The following is an 18561-nucleotide window of genomic DNA, read 5'->3' on the forward strand; positions in this document are numbered from 1 at the left end:
CCTTCATGTCCCCCTACAATGTATAACTCCTCCCTCCCCAAGAATACCCCTCCCTGACTTTTAATCATTTTTTTTTTTTTTTTTTTGCGGTTCGCGGGCCTCTCACTGTTGTGGCCTCTCCCGCTGCAGAGCACAGGCTCCCGACGCGCAGGCTCAGCGGCCATGGCTCACGGGCCCAGCCGCTCTGCAGCATGTGGGATCTTCCCGGACCAGGGCACGAAGCCGCCGTCCCCCGCATCGGCAGGCGGACTCTCAACCACTGCGCCACCAGGGAAGCCCCTTAAAATTCTTTATATTATTTCTGTACTTCCCTAAACACATTAAGGTTTAGTTTTGCCTTTTTTTTTTTTCCTTTCCATCTTTTGTTAATTTACAATCTCTCTCTCCATTGGAACTTAATTGTTGAAGAGACTGGATCAGTTATCCTGTAAAATTTACCAGTCTGGATTTTGTTGACTGATGTAGTTTAATATATTCCTCTGTCCTTAGATTTCCTGTAAAATTGGTAGTTGGATCTAGGTAAGTTTGACCTGAGGTTTGATCTTTTTTTTTGGCATGGCCTCAGCATAGAAAGTATTGTGTTCTTTGTCAGAAGATACATAAAATGTCTGGATTTCTCTGAACTTGCACTGGAGACATTTCCACTTTGTACTTCAATGACAATTAATGTTAGAAGTTCCTGAATTTTTTGCTACAGATTTTTTCCTAAGCAACTGTTATTCTCCCTTTGACTAGATGCAACAGGAACACACCACCTCTTTTTATCTTGGTGCTGCAAGTTTCAGACCTAAATTCGATGTCCCAGCAAAACATTCTGACTTGGAGCACTCACATCCCCTACATGACTCTTGATCTTAGGGAGTCACACTGATCTCAAATCCACCTAGGAAGTTGGCATGAACTTTGCTCCCCGCCCCTGTATTTTGACTTATTTCACTACTATTATTCACTGCTGTGGCCATTATTAAGTAGCAAAAGTCCCCCTCAAAGTACATAGCCTCAGACAGCCAATTAAGAGAATCGTGAAAAGCAACTTCATTTACTTCTAGCCAAGAGATGGTGAGAAGTAGGAGGAAACAAAATTAACAAGATGGTAAGGGGTAATATAGGTTTCAAGAAAAAAAGTAGTAAACTGTGCTAAGTACTTTTCAAGGGCATTGTTCTTTGTTCGAGGTACCAAGGTTAGGCTAAACGGCTAGTTAACTCGATAAGCTAAGGTTACCCTCCAGCGTTCTGTCTTTCTGTTGGCTCTGGCACGTTTGTTTTATTGCCCCCATTATAATCAGTATAACCAAACCTTAGGACCTTATCCTGAGAAACTGTGATATGGAGAAGGTGAAAATAGACTGAGCACTGGCTTGGTTTCGAAATCCAACTCCAGCACCAACTGGCAGTGCAACCTGAAGCACATTACTTCACCTCGAGACAGTTTACTTCGTACAAATGGTACTACTTCACCAGGCCGTTGACGACATAACCCAAAAAACAGTGCCACAAGTACCTAATCCACTTCCTAGTAGGCAAGAGACAGTCTTTCTCTTTCACATACTCCCCTGTATATTAAGCCTGCCCTCTGCCATCATGTTAGTCTGGTCTTATTCAAATCGCAATAATTCAGCAACCTTCTGTCTGATCTCTAGAACCCTTGTTTCTCCTCTTCCAACCCACCTAGACTCGCCTTCCTCAAACACACTGCTCTCACCACTCTGCAGGGCTCACCAGGACTCCTATTGCCTATCACATTGTCCAGCTGGACTTACAGTCTGCCACACAAGCAAAGCTTGTTTCTAATGTGCTCATGGTCTCTTCTTAACCTCCCCTTAGCCCTAGCCATTCAATCCACATACCTGAGGACCAATTCATGTCCCTCCCTCCTCTCTCAAACACCACCCCAACTACTCTCACCGACTGAACTTGCTCTTCTATTAACACAGCACTTAAATCTGGATCACAACTATTTGGCTCTTGTATATGTTTACCTGATCACTAATTCCTTTTGCTTTCTAAACTAGGTCATAAATGTAAGGGCAGAGGCCATGGTCTGTTTTCCTATACCAATCTTAAAGGCAGAAATCATAGGCCCCACCCGAGACACAAAACTCCGTGTTGATGGGAGTGAACGGGGAAGCATTACCATCACTCTAGGTGATCCTTATAAAAACTGCACTATGAGAAAACCTCTATATATCCTTCCAGCAGAGATAATCTTGTCAACAAGTATTTATCTTTATTTATTGACTAATAAGGCCTTAATACAGGATCAAACATTTCTTTCATCAATACTACATATAAAAAAAAGCCAAAGTTGTTTTTTATGGTTCACAAAAAAGGTAGGAAACACTTTACATTTTTCAGATTAAGAGGACAGTCACTGCTAAAACAAGGATTCATCCTAGAGTATGGCAGCCCTACCTTGGTGCCCCTGGGTCATCAGCTGGCTTCAGTTGTAGTTGGCCTCTGGCACATTCTAGCAAGTGTTAGCTGGGGAGTGACTACGGTTGTGCACCTGATGCCAGGATGATTCTGCTTTTAAAATGCAGTTTCTTCCAGTGATAGCCCTTGAAATTGCCTTCCCAGCATTCCCTAGTTGAAAAAGTTATTCTCCTTCTACTTCTGCTCCTCTAATATCCAGTTTGCTATTCTGCACTATTTTCAGAAGGAATCCTCCATCTTAAACTCCATAAATAAATGAAAACGAAGCCACGCAATTGGAAATCAAGTTTTGTTTTTATATGAACAGAAGTAGACCATCTAGAAATATTTCAGTTTATTTAAATTGTTAAGTAGAATATGAAACCGAATTTGTAGCTAGTACCAGAGAATGGACTTAACTGTTTGGTGTTGAATGAGAACGGCTTCTACACAGGATCCCAAGAGACTTACAGAAAAGGGGGCAAAGCCCTATTATTAAGCAAATAAAACTCATGTTTCAAACAGGTTATACAAAAATTGATTTATACTCCATTTCCCTTTTTTTGATATTTAGAAAGTGCAGATTTAACAAAAGGTAGCCATATCCTTTCTATGTACAATGCCAATTATAAGTATGCAAACAACAAAACTGTCAGTCTGTTACCCAAAAATCCCAGTGTTTAGCTCTCAAACCTTAAGTCACTGAACTGAGTAAGGATTAAAAGAGGGTTAAAAATAAAAAAAGCTACTGCCACATTCCAGATAAAGGAAAGCAACAAACACATTAAAATTAATCTAACAACAGTAGGTTTAACCTAAAACTTTTTGAGAAGCTTAACATCATGTCATTATTATTTTTAATGGAAAATTAAGGATTATTTGGCAATGCTGCTTTTACTAGTAGTAAACAATGATAAAGTGAGGCAAAAAACCTAACAACAACCACCAGTGAGGCATATAAAATCACTTTTAGGGCACTATCTGAAAATTCATGGATGTTCAGAGCAGATACGTCCCTATGTTGTTTATGTGAGCCAAGAGGTCATTAAAATGCTATCCACGACACAAAAAGACTTTTCAATGGAAGCTGCTGTCCTAAACTCAGCCTCTGCTAGAGATGAATCATGCTATTCACAATTATTTCAACAAAGGTATCATCTTAGGATGCTAGCAGCATAGCAAACTTAACTTACCCGATCCTAATGATAAGCAATGAGGCAAAATTAGAAAAATGAAGTGAAAAAATGACAGGGTGAGAGAGAGCTACAGTATCTTATCTTCACATGAAAAGCCTTTGTTGTCCTTTTTCCAAATCCATGGTAATACAAGTTTTCCAAAGGGATGTGAAGATAGGACTTAAAATTAATAATATTCTAAAGTACTTCTAAATCTTAAGGTAAAGACAACTTAACACTGAAAGAATGTTCTTCGAAGGCCAAATCTCAATATATTTGGCAAACATGTTAATAAATTTCACTCCTCCTTCCCACCTTTTTGAAACAACCTTGACTGGGCTACCAAACTGCTAGAGGAGTTGCCAAAATGGAGACTATTCAAATTTAGGTTAAGAGATTTATTCTAGGAAAGTGAATAGGCTATACACCTAATTAGAAAGACAAACCACAACACCCTCCAAACACTAGTGCATGCAATTAACTCTTCCATTTCATAAACTCAGTGGAGAGACAGGAAGGGAACAAAGAGGGAAAGAGAAGAGGAACATGAAGTCGAACAGCAAATGAAGGAATCTGGGACAGAAGCTTTAGGGGAGAGAGAAATGAGGGGAGGACACAGTTAACTGACATTTGATAACAGGCAGTTAGAATTTATCTTTCAGTTTACTTAGCAAGTTAAATCAGTGCTTTATGTTAAACTCGACAAACCTGCTAGTTTACCCCTTTCATTTTTAAATAAATCATACCACAGGGTGGTGGGGGAGAAGCAAATAAAGCAGCATGCAGGAAGAGACACAAGGAAAAAGTGGCCAAGGAAAAGAACCGGTGGCAGGAATAGTTTTAATTATAAAGGCCACTTAAAATGAGACTCCACAAACCAAAGCTATCATTTCTGCATTATCCTTTGTCCTCAATTAACTACTTTGAAAATTACAGCCAAGCAGACCACAAACATTATAATGCTTTATGTTTCGATGATATGTCTCCTGCACATGCTTCCACCAAAACAAAAAAAGGAAAAACCAAAGAAGTTCCTTTCCACATAAGGCACAGGACAAAATTAACCCCATTTACATACACAAGGCGAAAATGAGTGTTTTCCTGGCTTTTGTTTCTTTTGCTATCACATGTCTATAGATTATAGGGACTCAAGCACATTATCCATGACAGAAAATTCCACTGTTGTACAAAATAAAATTGTTAATTCTAACTTTTATTCTTATACAATTTGCAGAATAGAGTTGAAATGATTGCTATAGGTTTTAATGTTGATAAGAACTGGACTATAATACAACTGAAATGCAGTGGTGAGCTGAGCAAGTACATTTAAAAATGAACTCACAGACATGATTTTTCTATACATTTTTTTGTTTGAAGAAAATTATAAAGTCAGCAAGCAGTCACAGATGAAAGAACAAATAAAACAGGTGGACTAGGAGTTAAAAGATGAGGAACAAAAATATCTGTTGAAGAGTTAAAAATGGACAGAGTGGTTTATTTTGCAGCAGGAAGAGAAAACAGGGTGGTGGATGGCAACTGATGGAACAGGAGAGCGTTCAGCAACATTTGCTCTTCCAGCCTGTCACGCCTCCTCCACTGCTGATATCTACGTTTTCACTGTTGGGCTCTTTTACAGGGGTCTGGAACAAACACACAAGGAAAGCAACCCGTGAAAAAACACTGCCATGGATAAATCAAGATTTAACAGCAATATTCTCATAAATGTTAATTTATGTAACAGTGCAATTACAGTCACATGAGATAGGTTTTCTCTCCCATGCAAAGTAAAGAAATGGAAGTTTTGTTTTTGATCTTCATTTTGCCTTTTTCTTCCAAGTTGTGAAATGTCTTGAGGCCTCCTGGCTTTCCTTTGTAGAACTTCTGAAATCTTCTCTGCCCTAACTCTTGTGAAGAGAGGTATATTATCTCCTGGCCTGACCCCTGAGTATTTAGTACTTAAAAAGCATCATCAAGCATATGTATAAAACCAATGTTGGATCATGTCTAACTTCAGAGAAGTGAAACAGCCCTTTTCTGTTTAGTTTTACTTGCCTTTTGAGATTGGACCTTGTATTTCCATAGCATTGCTTTAAAAAGGCAATTTTAACCATGATACATTAACATTAAGTGGAGGGAATAGGGTGGGGCAGAATGCAAAGTTGTATAATTCATGTTAAAAATGGATACAGAAAAAAATCAAAATGAGAGACACCAAAATGTTAATAGTAGTAACCCTTAGGTGGTGGGTTTATGAATTATTTTATTCTCCTCTTTGTATAATCCTGCATTACCCCAACATCCTAAATATTACTTGTATAATCAGAAGAATATACTGTTTTAAGTGGACAGCCTACACTGTATGTGTGAAAGCGGAATTCATTTTAGGGAGAGCATACCTACAGCAAAGTATACAAATCTTAACTGTGCTTGATGGATTTTTAATATATGCTGTGAAACCACCAGATCGAAATATAGAACATATATAATATGCCCCCAGAAGGCTCCCTTGTGTCCCTTTCCAGTCAGTACTACCCTCCTAAAGGTAACCAATACTCTGATTTCTACCACCATAGATTAGTTTTTTCTGTTTTTGACCTTCATATACATGGAACCATATTTTATGTATTCTTTTGTATCTGATTTCTTTTTCCTTTTACTCAGTGTCAGCCTATGCAATTTATCCTGTGTGATTTATCCATGCTGTTGTGTAACAGTGTTCATCATGAATGGAATTTTAGAAGCTAGGATATAAGTGGGAACTTATTTTCTCATGGAAACAATATAAAGTTAAGGTAGCTCAAGGGGAAAGAACTAAAATAATTTCTAAAACTCACATAGCCCAAGAGAGGCCTGCTTAATTCTTACTGAGGTGAAATTTCTACTTGCACTTTGAGCTAACCCACCTAATCTCACTGCCTTATGGAATTCTTCTTTTCACTGTATGTTAAAGATGCAAGTTTTGCATTAAAAAGGTCTTTGTGAAAAATGCACAGAAGAGAAATAGGCAGCTCAGCATCTGGCCACAGAAAAAAAAGTTGCATAGGAAGTACTCTTTCTCTGGGACTCCTGGGTATGGGTCAGTTAAAGATATATGGGTGCTTATAGCCAGGGAGGCCACTACATTTATTCAGTTAGCATATCACTCACAGTCTGTCCTTGCACAATTTAACTTAGACCCTTGAAACAGACTCTCAAAAAAAGGGCCAATAACTAAATAGCAAAAGTGGGCAAAAGAATAAACAAAAAAGTTTACAGAAAAGGAACACAAAGGTGCTTCTTAAACATATCTTTAAAAATGCTCATCTTATTCATAAGAGAGCTGCAAATTAAATCTGTGTTTTTCACCTGTCAGGTTGGAAAACATCTGGAAGTCTTATAATTCACTATGTTGGTCAAGAGTTTGAGTAAACAGACATTCTCATATATTGCTGGCAGGAGTATAAAAGGGTACAGCCCTCAGGCAGAAGGTAGCAAGCATGTATCAGAATTATAAATGTACTATAAGCTCTTTGGCCACTTCTGGGAATCTGTCCTTCAAATATACTTGCACATGTGTAAAATAATATAAAGATTATTCACTACAACACAATTTATGAGATCATAAGGCTGAAAATCACCTAAATGTCCCTCACTGGGAAACCTGTTTAATTATAATAGACTACTCAAAGGAGCAGCACTCAGTTATTTTAAAAATGGAATTATTTTACTTATATTAAGTGCCAAACAGTGCAGAGCATGTTGCCTTACGTGTTTTTTTTTCTTTAAAAAAAAAAAGGGGGCTTCCCTGGTGGCACAGTGGTTGAGAGTCCGCCTGCCGATGCAGGGGACACGGGTGCGTGCCCCGGTCCGGGAGGATCCCACATGCCGCGGAGCGGCTGGACCCGTGAGCCATGGCCGCTGAGCCTGCGCGTCCGGAGCCTGTGCTCCGCCATGGGAGAGGCCACAACAGTGAGAGGTCCGCGTACCGCAAAAAAAAAAAAAAAAGGTGGGGGGGAAGGATGGGAATAAAATATATATATTCATATTTACTCATATATTAGTAACTAAGAAATTAATTATTCGTTACCCATGCGGGAGGGATGAGGAGTTGGGGGAATATAGTGAGAAACTTCTCTGTATGTTTACTTTTTATTTTAAATGTCTGAATCATGGAAATGAATTATCTATTCAAATAATTAAGTTTTAAATGTTTTAAATTGCTTTCATTCTAAAGTTCTTTTTGCTTTTATCAACTCAGGAGAAAAAGCACTGCACAGAAGGTTGCTAGTCAGGAATCACTACTGTATTTTACATCTTTTAAAGCAAGTTTACATTTGATGTTTTAACTCATAACTTTATCACACCGAAAAGTGCATGTATGTGTACGGGGAAAAAATGCTGCCTCACAATTGGGCCTGCCTACCTGGGGAAGACTCTAGACTGAGATCTTTATTTATTGGTGCATCCATACCTTTTAACCTTTAATATGATAAGGAAGATCTACCTCACTGACACACAAATTATATGCCTATATAGCACTATTTTTTTGAAATGCAAAGATTTGGAAGAAGATCAAGGGATATAATACAGAAAGAAGTCAGAAACAATGGAGAAGACCAAATTTCCAGAAAGAGAAAAAACACAGAGAACACGGGTATTTCAGTAAGTTTTGTGATAATTCCTATAAGTACTGAAATAATTTTTCACTGTAACCCACCAATCTCAGAAATATAAAGTATTATACTTTCCACCAATTAAAGTATTTTTCTGTTATTCCCTTCATTTAATTAAAAATACAAATGTTTTTTCGTAGTCTACCTAGTATTTTTCTGTTCTACTTTAATTTTTGTTTCTTACAGGAATATTTTTAAATAAAAATATATTTCCTCAAGGAATTCTAATGGGTTTTTACCTATATCCAGTTGTGTAAAAATATTTTTTAATTGTTTTTATAACTTTAAAAAGAAGCAAGTTAAAATTTCAAAACAAAACTGTACATGAAGTAAAAGTGATTCTGTCCTGTATCCCCATCCCCTTCCCACCATCACACTAGAGTACTCACTACTTAGAGTCTGGTATATATCCTTCCAGATCCTTATTTGCTAAGTATAACCAAATGTGTGTGTATATATGTGTACATGTGTTTTTTGGTACCATATATAATTTTTAAAAGATCATTTACCACACATGTTATATCCTAACTTGCTTTTTATTACTCAATATATCAATACATTATAGATATCAGACATGATATGCAGGATGTCAGCAGATGTGGACAGGCACAACTTTTGTAGTTACTCTCAACAGCAATAAGTGATAACTGTTTTTTCTAGTTTGAACACTATAGTAAACAGATAGCTCTCCCCTCAAAAAAATTAAGTTGCTTGGTTCCTCAGAAATTTCATTAGATTTACACTCAATAATACCACCTCTATTACAGCTTAGATTTATATGTGTGTGTGTATGAAATTTGAGGGGTTTTTTTGGGGGGGAAAATACTGATATCTCAAGTATAAAAACATAAAGGTTACCAGAAGCAATTAAATTTTCTCCTATACAATGCTTGCTCCTCCTTCAGGACTGTGTCAGATTTTCTCTATTTTACTTGCATTTTAAATACACCATAAGATTGAATAGAGAATTCAGGACTCATAACCTTAATTCATAACTGTGTATTTTATCTACTCATTTGAGGGGAAAATATGAAAATCAGATTTCCCAATTTTGCTACAAGTTACTTGTACTGGCAAATTTTGGGATTCACGAATTAAACCCAGAAAGTAACCTCGAGGTAAAATCCCCCGAGATCAATTTTCAGTTTTTTTTTTTTTTTTTTTTTTTGGTACCTTACAAGTTGAAATGATTGGGTAAATGAAATTTGGGGGCAGACTTACTCTATTTATTCAGTATATAGTATATACATGCCCTTCACTGGCACATCTGAGAAATGACTATATAGAAGAATAGTGATTTTGTAGCAATAACTACATCATAGATTCACCTCTTATCTTAATTTTTTTATCTATGGGAATGCAAAGGATATATAAGAGAAATGAAACAGAAGAGCCATAACACCATGGACCAGACAAAAAGTTGGAAAAAGGAGTATGAAATTAGGCTACAGACTGAGTACTGGAGCTCAGGGTGTCAACTGTTACCACTGACTAGATCCTAGAGATTTCTAGATGGCTGCCTGTTCCTTCCAGTTCCTTTCTTTACTTTGGAGGATTATATATTGGTGATGGGTAAACATTTAGAAACAATACCACCCAAACCCAATTTCTGTATGTAAATCTAGTACTTTAGAAAACATGAAATGCTCAAATGTGACACCAGGCACCTTAGCAGTAAAAAAAAAAAAAAAAAAGAAAAAAGAAAAAGAAAAGAAAAAGAAAAAAGAAATTTACCTTTCGAAGGATATCTTCAGCTAATGTGAGGAACGCCTTTTCGATGTTTATATTTGCTTTTGCACTAGTCTCAAAAAATCTAATACCATGCTCTCTTGCAATCTAAAATAGAAGCAAAATATCATCATAAAATTATCAAGTATAGGTTACCAATTGATGACTTCAGCATCCTAAAGGAGACAGTAATATTATTCTAAAGGTAGTAATCTCAACTAGGTTATCTAAAATGAACAGATTATTTCAATGGGTCAAGACTCAAATGGTCAAGCTCCTTAGAAAACAAACAAACAAAAATTCACTCAAATGATAAGCTATCATTTCCTATAGCATTTTTAAAAGGATGCAAATAGCTCAAGTGCACTCCACTACCACTAACGTAAAAACAATCAAATGCAACACCATCTTCACAAAGAAAGGGTAGCATATTAGTCTCATTCAGAGCTTTTTACCTGTTCTCCTTTTCCTTTAGGTACAACTCTTTTATCATCCATATCACACTTGTTTCCTAGTAACATTCTTTCCACATCTTCATTGGCATGCTAAAATGAAATAAAAATTTAATTTACACACTACCATGAATTATGCCTTAATAAAAATGACTTTATAGGAGGCTGTCTAGTTTCTAGAAATATTCTCAACAAGAAAGGACATATGCAAAAGATCTGAAACTGTCATTTCTTACACATAGTCTAAATCCAAGCTGGATCACGATTTTAGATAATGTGTATTACCCTATAAGAAACCTTAGTTTAAAATTCTATAGAGCCCTTAGAGTCTCAAAAAGTCACATTGCTAGGGGAGTCCATGCACAAAAATCAGTTAAAAACAAATGTTGCTCCACTGAAATCCTAATGAAATCTTTTGCACAAATAGGAAAATCCATCTCTAAAATTCATGTGGAATATCAAGGGACCCTGAATAGCCAAAACAATCTTGAAAAGAAGTACAAAGTTGGAAGATTCACACTTACTTCCTGATTTCAAAACTTACTACAAAGCTACAGTAATCAAAACAGTGTGCTCCTGGCATGAGGACAGACATGGACAAAAAGAACAGAATAGAGTTACCCGAAATAAACTCTTGTGTACACCATCAAATGATTTTCAACAAGAGTGCCAAGATCATCCAATGGGGGAAAGGACAGTCTTCTCAACAAGTGGTGTTGGGAATACCAGATATCAACATGCAAAAGAATGAATTTGGACCTTTAACTTACAATACCATACTCAAAATTGGATCAAAGACCTAAATAGAAGACCTAAATCTAGTAAACGCTTAGAAAAAAAACATAGGGAAAAAGTTTTATCACCTTGGAATTGGCAATGATTTCTCAGATATGACACCAAAAGCATAAGCAACAAAAAAGAAAAAACAGATAAACTGTACATCATCAAAATTTAAAACTTCTATGTGTCAAAGATCACTATCAGCAGAATGAAAAAGCAACCCATGGGATGGGGAAAATATCTCAAATTGTCTGTCTTTGGCCCAATACACCTTTCCCTGAAATATCCCTGCAGCAACACAATTATGTTCTCTGGACACCAAAAGTAATTTATGAGACTTGGTTTGTCTTAAATTTGAATCCATCATATTATTTCCACCAGCCCCATCCGCATCTGGATACCTTCTACTCATCTCTTCAGGTCTCAGCTTAAACATCACTGCCTATTTCAAGACTGTTTGGCTATTCTGGGTACCTTGAATTTCCATATGAATTTTAGAATCAGCCTGTCAACCCCCTCCGCTATCCGAAAGAAGCAGCTGGGATTTTGACAGGGATTTCACTAAATCCTCAGAACACTTTGGGCAGTACTGCCATTTCAACAATATGGAATCTTCCAATTCATGGACATGGGATGTCTTTCCAATTATTTAGATATTCTTTAGTTTCTTTTAACAACATTTTATGGTTTTCAAAGCTTTGTGCTTCTTTGGTTAAATTTTTCTTATTTTTTTCTTTTTGATGCTATTATAAATAAAATTATATTCTTAATTTCATTTTTTGATTATTTGCTGCTAATGTATATAAATACAACTGATTTTTGTATACTAATCTTGCTTCCTACAACCGTACTGAACTTGTTTATTAGTTCTAATAGTTTTATTTTTTGGTGGAAGTGTGTGGATTCCTTAGGATTTTCTATATACAAGATCATACCATTTACAAATATAGTTTTACTTTCCAATCTGGGTGCTCTTTTTTCTCTTTGCCTAAATGCCCTGGCTAGAACCTCTAGTAGAATGTTAAACAGTAGTGGTCAGAGCAGGCATCCTAATCATGTCCTTGATCATAGGGGAAAGGATGATGTTGTCTGTGGGATTTTCACAGATGTCTTTTAGATTTTGCCAAATGGGGTTTTTTGCGTGTGTCTGTTGACAAGACAGTGTGTCTGTTTTTTGTCTTTTATTAATATGGTGTATTACATTATTTCATATGTTGCATTCCTAGGTAAATTTCTCTTGACCATGATATATATAATCTTTTCTTAAATGTTGCTGGATCAATTCAGCTGTTAAAGTTTAAATTTCTACAACACATTAAAAATTAGACAAAGTCTATCTCTTATATATCAGAAAAACAGATTTTTTTTTTAATGGCTGGGTTTTACGTATGTTAGTTCTCATGCTGGGAAACTTAAGCCATCCAGCCTACCAAGTTAAATGTATGAGCCTGTGGTATAATAAAAAACATATTTTTGGTCTTTGTTCCTATTCCTGGCACAGTGCTCCTAATTTGCTGAGTGTCTTTTGTTATTCATAACAAGCCTCTTTCTGTTTACCTAAATTTATGCTAATAGAGGACTCTCGGCAGGGCCTCTACAGAGTTTCACAATGGAGGCTGATCACCAGAGGAACCAAACACTGAGGGTTCAGACTTTTAACCCCCACCCGCCACGAGGTGAAGGGGGCTAGAGATTAGGGTCAATCCCAGAGGTCAGTGATTTAATTATCATGACTATGTAACGAGGCCCCCATTAAAACTTGGAAACAATGAAGTTAGGGTATCTTCTGTGTTGGTGAACACATCAAGGTGCCAAGAGGGTTACATGTCCAGAGACAGCCGAGAAGCTCTGCATTCTCCAACCCCCATACACTGTCTATGCATTTCTTCCATTTAGCAGTTCCAGAGTTGTGTCCTTTATAATACAATTGTAAGTATAGCTCTTTCCTGAGTTCCGTGAGTCATTTTAGCAAATTACTGAACCCCAAAATGGGTCATGGGAACCTCCAAATTTGTAGCCAAGTCACACAGAAGTGCAGGTAGCCTGGGGGACCCAGGACTTGCATTTGAAGGAAGAGCAGTCTTGTGGGACTGAGTCCTTAAACCTGTGGAGTCTGACACTAAGACTGAGTAATCAGTGTCAGAACAGGATTGAATTGTAGGACATCCAGTTGATGTCACAGAATTGGAAAATCGGTTGCTGCTGGAACACTGCATAGTCTCTGTATATAAATTGCTCTTATTACACATGCTACTTGGCCAAACAATAAAATAAAGGCTAAGGAAATTTTAAAATGGAGGCTTTGTTTTTGGTTTCAAAATCTGTCTCATTAACAGATTATTAAATACTAACAGACTTCTTGTAGCAACAGAAAAGTTAGTAATAAGCCCTTAGGATTGTTACCATTGAAGATATTATTACCTTGGGTCTAATACTGGCTTAAGACTTGGTCTTTGTGTTTCCAGCCAAAAGTTGCTTTAAAGAGGTTTTTTATTTTTGGCCGTGCCACACAGCTTGTGGGATCTTAGCTCCCCGACCAGGGATCAAACCCGGGCCCCTTGCAGTAGAAGTGCAGAGTCCTAACCACTGGACCGCCAGGGAATTCCCAAGAGTTAGTCTTAATGAAATTCAAAGCATAGAAGGTAGAAATAAGACATGAAAAATAATTCCAACAAGAAGCTACCTATGCTGCAGCACAGAAACAGGCATGCTTTGACACACTACCTTATAAAAACTGACATCTCCACGTGCAATGATATGGCACTATTTTCTTGGTTAGCATTTTACTGTATTAGTACTCTGTATCTTTCAAAATGTCTAGAAGTGATACGGTATTTCCATAACTTAAAAATACGTTTTTATTTATTTATTATTTATTTTTGGCATGCCACATAGCTTGTGGGATCTTAGTTCCCTGACCAGGGATTGAACCCGGGCCACAGCAGTGAAAGTGCCAAGTCCTAACCCATGGACTGCCAGGGAATTCCCAAAAATACGTTTTTAAAATTACTATTGAAAATGTAATTCATTCATTCAATAAAAATTCCCCAAGAAAGAATTCATTTAGACAGGTGTGTAAAACCACTGGTAGCTTCTAGTTGGGGCTATCTTACAAGATGACTGTATAGAGTTTCTGGGTGATCTGGTAATTGCCTTGGATGGGGTTCAAAACAGATCTGCCCAAAATTTTAAGAAAAAGGTAGGCAAAAAAATAACATTACCCTGTAAACAAGTAGAAATATTCAACAGTAATGATAGCAAACACTATAAGATCAACTGGAATATTTATTCTTCTTAACCAAGGACACAAATGTGTGTTTATGTAGGGTTTACGCAATTTCTAGGTCTTACCTCATCTATGTTTCTAAGCCATTTGCTGATGTTTTCAAAACTTTTACCATTGGTGATGTCATATACTAGCATGATGCCCATTGCTCCTCTGTAGTAGGAGGTTGTGATGGTGTGAAATCGCTCCTGGCCTGCCGTATCCCTGAAATAAACAACCAATAATTTGCACTGAGCATTTGATATTACTAAGTTCTAGATAAAGGGCAAAACAGTAGAATAGTTTGGTAAAATAGAGATTAAAATCCACTATATAACACAAAACAAAAGAGAACCACCACTCATTTAATTCTCAAATAGTATACAATTACAGTTATTTGTAAACATATATATGTGCAAATACTTTTTAGTCTAAGGAAATTAACAACCTACCAATACTGGATGAAAATCGGAAAGGGAGAACAGTACAAAGTGACATAAAATTCTTTTTAAAGTTATTTAAAGACGAATACCAGCAAGTGTGATAAAAACTCTTGGAATTCCATTTATTTAGTGATCTAGTTCCACAATGTAATACAAAAGCTTGTGGAATTTTGAGAACATTAAAGGACTACACCATAGTACAGCCACATTTATCTTTAGAATCATTTACAAAAAGTTGTAAAGATAACCTCATTTATAAATAACAGGACAGAAATATGTAAATAGTAGTATTTTTCAATGCTTTCAAGCCAAAGATTTAAGATATTTTGCTCCTGTAATTTTTCCCTCATTCGCATCACCAATTTCTTTTTATGGATCATTATAATTAGCATATGTACATGTTTAAGTCTCCCCCCCCTTTCTTAAAAAATTTATTTATTTTTGGCTGCGTTGGGTCTTTGTTGCTGTGCGCGGGCTTTCTCTAGTTGCGGCGAGCGGGGACTACTCTTTGTTGTGGTGTGCGGGCTTCTCATTGTGGTGGCTTCTCGTTGTAGAGCACGGGCTCTAGGCGTGTGGGCTTCAGTAGTTGTGGCACGCGGGCTCAGTAGTTGTGGCTCACGGGCTCTAGAACACAGGCTCAGTAATTGTGGCGCGCGGGCCCAGGTGCTCCGCAGCATGCGGGATCTTCCCGGACCAGAGCTCGAACCCAAGTGCCCTGCATTGGCAGGCAGATTCTTAACCACTGCGCCACCAGGGAAGTCCCTCCCCTATCTTTTCTAAAAAAAGCAAAATTCAAACAAACAAAAAACCCCACTCTCAACCCCACATCCCTCCAACTAACACTGCATTTCTCTGTTCCCCTTCCCAGCAAACTTCTTTTTAAAACTTTTGTTTTAAAATAACTACAGCCTCACAGGAAATTTCGAAAACAGTACAAAGAAATCCTGTGTACCCTTTACCCAGTTTTTCCCGATGGTAACATCTTACATCATAGTACAAAAAGAAATTGACACTGGTACAATCTACAGACATTATTAGAGTACTGCTCTCTGCAATTTTATCACATGTATAGAGTTGTGTAGTCACTGCCACAAAGAAGGCAGAAAACTGCTGTATCACTCACTCCTCTCTCTACCTCCTATATAGTCCCTACACCCTGGCTAATAATCTGTTTTCCATTTCTCTACTTTTGCCATTTCCAGAATGTTATATAAATGGAATCATGCATAAAGCAACCTTTTGAAACGGTTGTTTTCACTTTTTCCAGCATAATGCCCTTGAGATCTACCCAAGTTGTTGCATGTAATACTAGTCTGTTTCATTTTATTGCTGGGTAGTATTCCACTGAATGGACTCATCACAATTTGTTTAATCACTCACCCGTGTAAGGATATTTGGGTCGTTTTTAGTTTTTGGCTACTACAAATAAAGTTGCTATGAACATTCGTGTACAAGTTTCTGTGTGTACATAAGTTTTCGTTTCTCTGGGATGAACACCCAGGAATGTTACTGCTGAGTCAGATGGTAAGTATATGTTTAACTTTATAAGAAGCTGCCAGACCTTTCTAGAGTAGCTATACTACTTTAATACATTCCCACTAGCAATGTAAGAGACCCAGTTTCTTTGCATCCTCATCAGCATTTGGTGTTCTCACTATATTTTATTTTAGTTGTACTAATAGGGCATGCAGTGATATCTCATCATCATTTTAATTTGTATTTCTCTACGGCTAATGATGTTATACCCTTTTTCATGTAGTTATCTGCAATGCATATATCCTCTCTGGTGAAATGTCTATTCATGTCTTTTGCCTATTTTCTTTCTTTTTTTTTTTAGCTGCACAGTGCAGCATGCAGGATCTTAGTTCCCCAACCAGGGATCAAACCCGTGTCCCCTGCAGTGGAAGCACAGAGTCCTAACCAGTGGACCGCCAGGGAATTCCCTCTTTTGTCTATTTTCTAATTGGATGGTTCCCCCCACCCCTTTTTTTTTTAACTATTGAGTGTTGAGAGTTCTTTTTACATGTAAGTCCTTTGTCAGGTTATGTGGTTTGGGAATATTTTCCCAAAGAGTCCGCCTGCCGATGCAGGGGACACGGGTTCGTGCCCTGGTGCAGGAAGATCCCACATGCCGTGGAGCGGCTGGGCCCGTGAGCCATGGCCGCTGAGCCTGCGCGTCCAGAGCCTGTGCTCTGCAACGGGAGAGGCCACAACAGTGAGAGGCCCGCATACCACAAAAAAAAAAAAAAAAAAAGGTATACAGGTTTGGAAGGAAGACATAAAACTGTCTTTGTTCACAGATGACATGATCATCTATGTGGAAAATCTGAAAGAACTGGTCAAAAAAAAAGTAGAAACAACCTAAATGTTCATCAACTAATGAATGGGTAAATAAAATGTAGTATATCCATACAATGGAATATTATTCAGCCATAAAAAGGAACGAAGTACTGATATATGCTACAACATGGGTGAACCCTGATAACATTATGTTCAGTGAAAGAAATCAGACACAAAAGATCACATATTGTAATATAATTCCACTTATATGAAATATCCAGAACAGGAAAATCTACAGAGACAGAAAGTAGGTTAGTGGTTACCCTGGATGAAGGGTTTGGGCAGGATGGAAAGAGGCTGCTAAAGGGCATGGGTTTCTTTCCAGAAGTATAAAAATGTTCTAAAATTGTGATCATGGTGAATATACCTTGCAAATATACTAAAAAACTATTTAATTGTATACTTTAAATGGGTGAATTATAAGGTATGTGAATTATGTCTCAATAAAGCCATTACAAAACAAGTAAACAAACGGAAAACATGACTAGGCTTAAAAAAACAAACTAAAAATTCCAATGGCGAATCATTATAACCAGGACCAATCCCAAAATCCTTACCCTGAAGTTTACAAAGTATTACAGGATTTGTACTTTTCACCAGCCCCCCCCCCAAATTTTGAGGCACTCTTTTCCCTGACAGCTAGAACCACATTTTTTCATGTCTCCAAATTCACAAGCTTGGTCTCACCAGAGAGCTTCTGTACTAGCTGTGCCCACAGTCCTGTACATGGTTGGCACCTCATCTTTGTATTTTAACCATCACCTTATCAGAAGCCTTCTCTGCCCATCCAATTTAAATAGTCATCCAGTCTCTCTCTATTCCATCTCCTTGCTTTACCTCTCTGCAAAGCACTTATTACAGATTTATTTACTGTCTTCCATGTCCTCTAAAATGTAGGTTCCATCAGAGATTTGTCTGTCTTGTTCACTGCAAAATCCAGAGTATCTACATGGTGAATAAACACTCAAATGTTTGTTAATGAGTCAGTATTTCAGAATCTTACCTAGCAGTCCTTTATTATATTTTAGAATCAAGGCATTCCAATTTAGTTATGTGACCCTCAAAAATGTACATTTTTAAAAATAGTGCTTATATGTCTAAAAATATGAGTAGCAAGGAATGTAAAAGAACTACCAGGGCTTCCCTAGTGGCGCGTGGTTGAGAGTCCGCCTGCCGATGAAGAGGACACGGGTTCGTGCCCCAGTCTGGGAAGATCCCACATGCCGCAGAGCGGCTGGGCCCATGAGCCATGGCCACTGACCCTGTGCATCCGGAGCCTGTGCTCCGCAACGTGAGAGGCCCGCGTACCGCAAA

General features: G+C 37.5%; 1 protein-coding gene across 1 annotated transcript in view; it reads right to left on the reverse strand.

The window, feature by feature from the left end:
- Positions 1–338: 338 nt before the first annotated feature.
- RAB10 (RAB10, member RAS oncogene family) overlaps positions 339–18561 on the reverse strand; it is a 77512-nt gene continuing 59289 nt past the window's right edge. The window contains exons 3-6 of the mRNA XM_029231680.1: positions 14551–14689; positions 10423–10512; positions 9974–10075; positions 339–5227 (exon numbers count right to left, since the gene is read on the reverse strand). Of these exons, the coding sequence (XP_029087513.1) occupies positions 5144–5227; positions 9974–10075; positions 10423–10512; positions 14551–14689 (415 nt within the window). The 3' untranslated portion in view covers positions 339–5143. The remainder of the gene's footprint in view (positions 5228–9973; positions 10076–10422; positions 10513–14550; positions 14690–18561) is intronic.

The sequence above is a fragment of the Monodon monoceros genome, unplaced genomic scaffold (genome assembly GCF_005190385.1).
Source record: "Monodon monoceros isolate NGI ecotype Baffin Bay Population unplaced genomic scaffold, NGI_Narwhal_1 Super_Scaffold_19, whole genome shotgun sequence".
NCBI classification, from domain to species: domain Eukaryota; kingdom Metazoa; phylum Chordata; class Mammalia; order Artiodactyla; family Monodontidae; genus Monodon; species Monodon monoceros.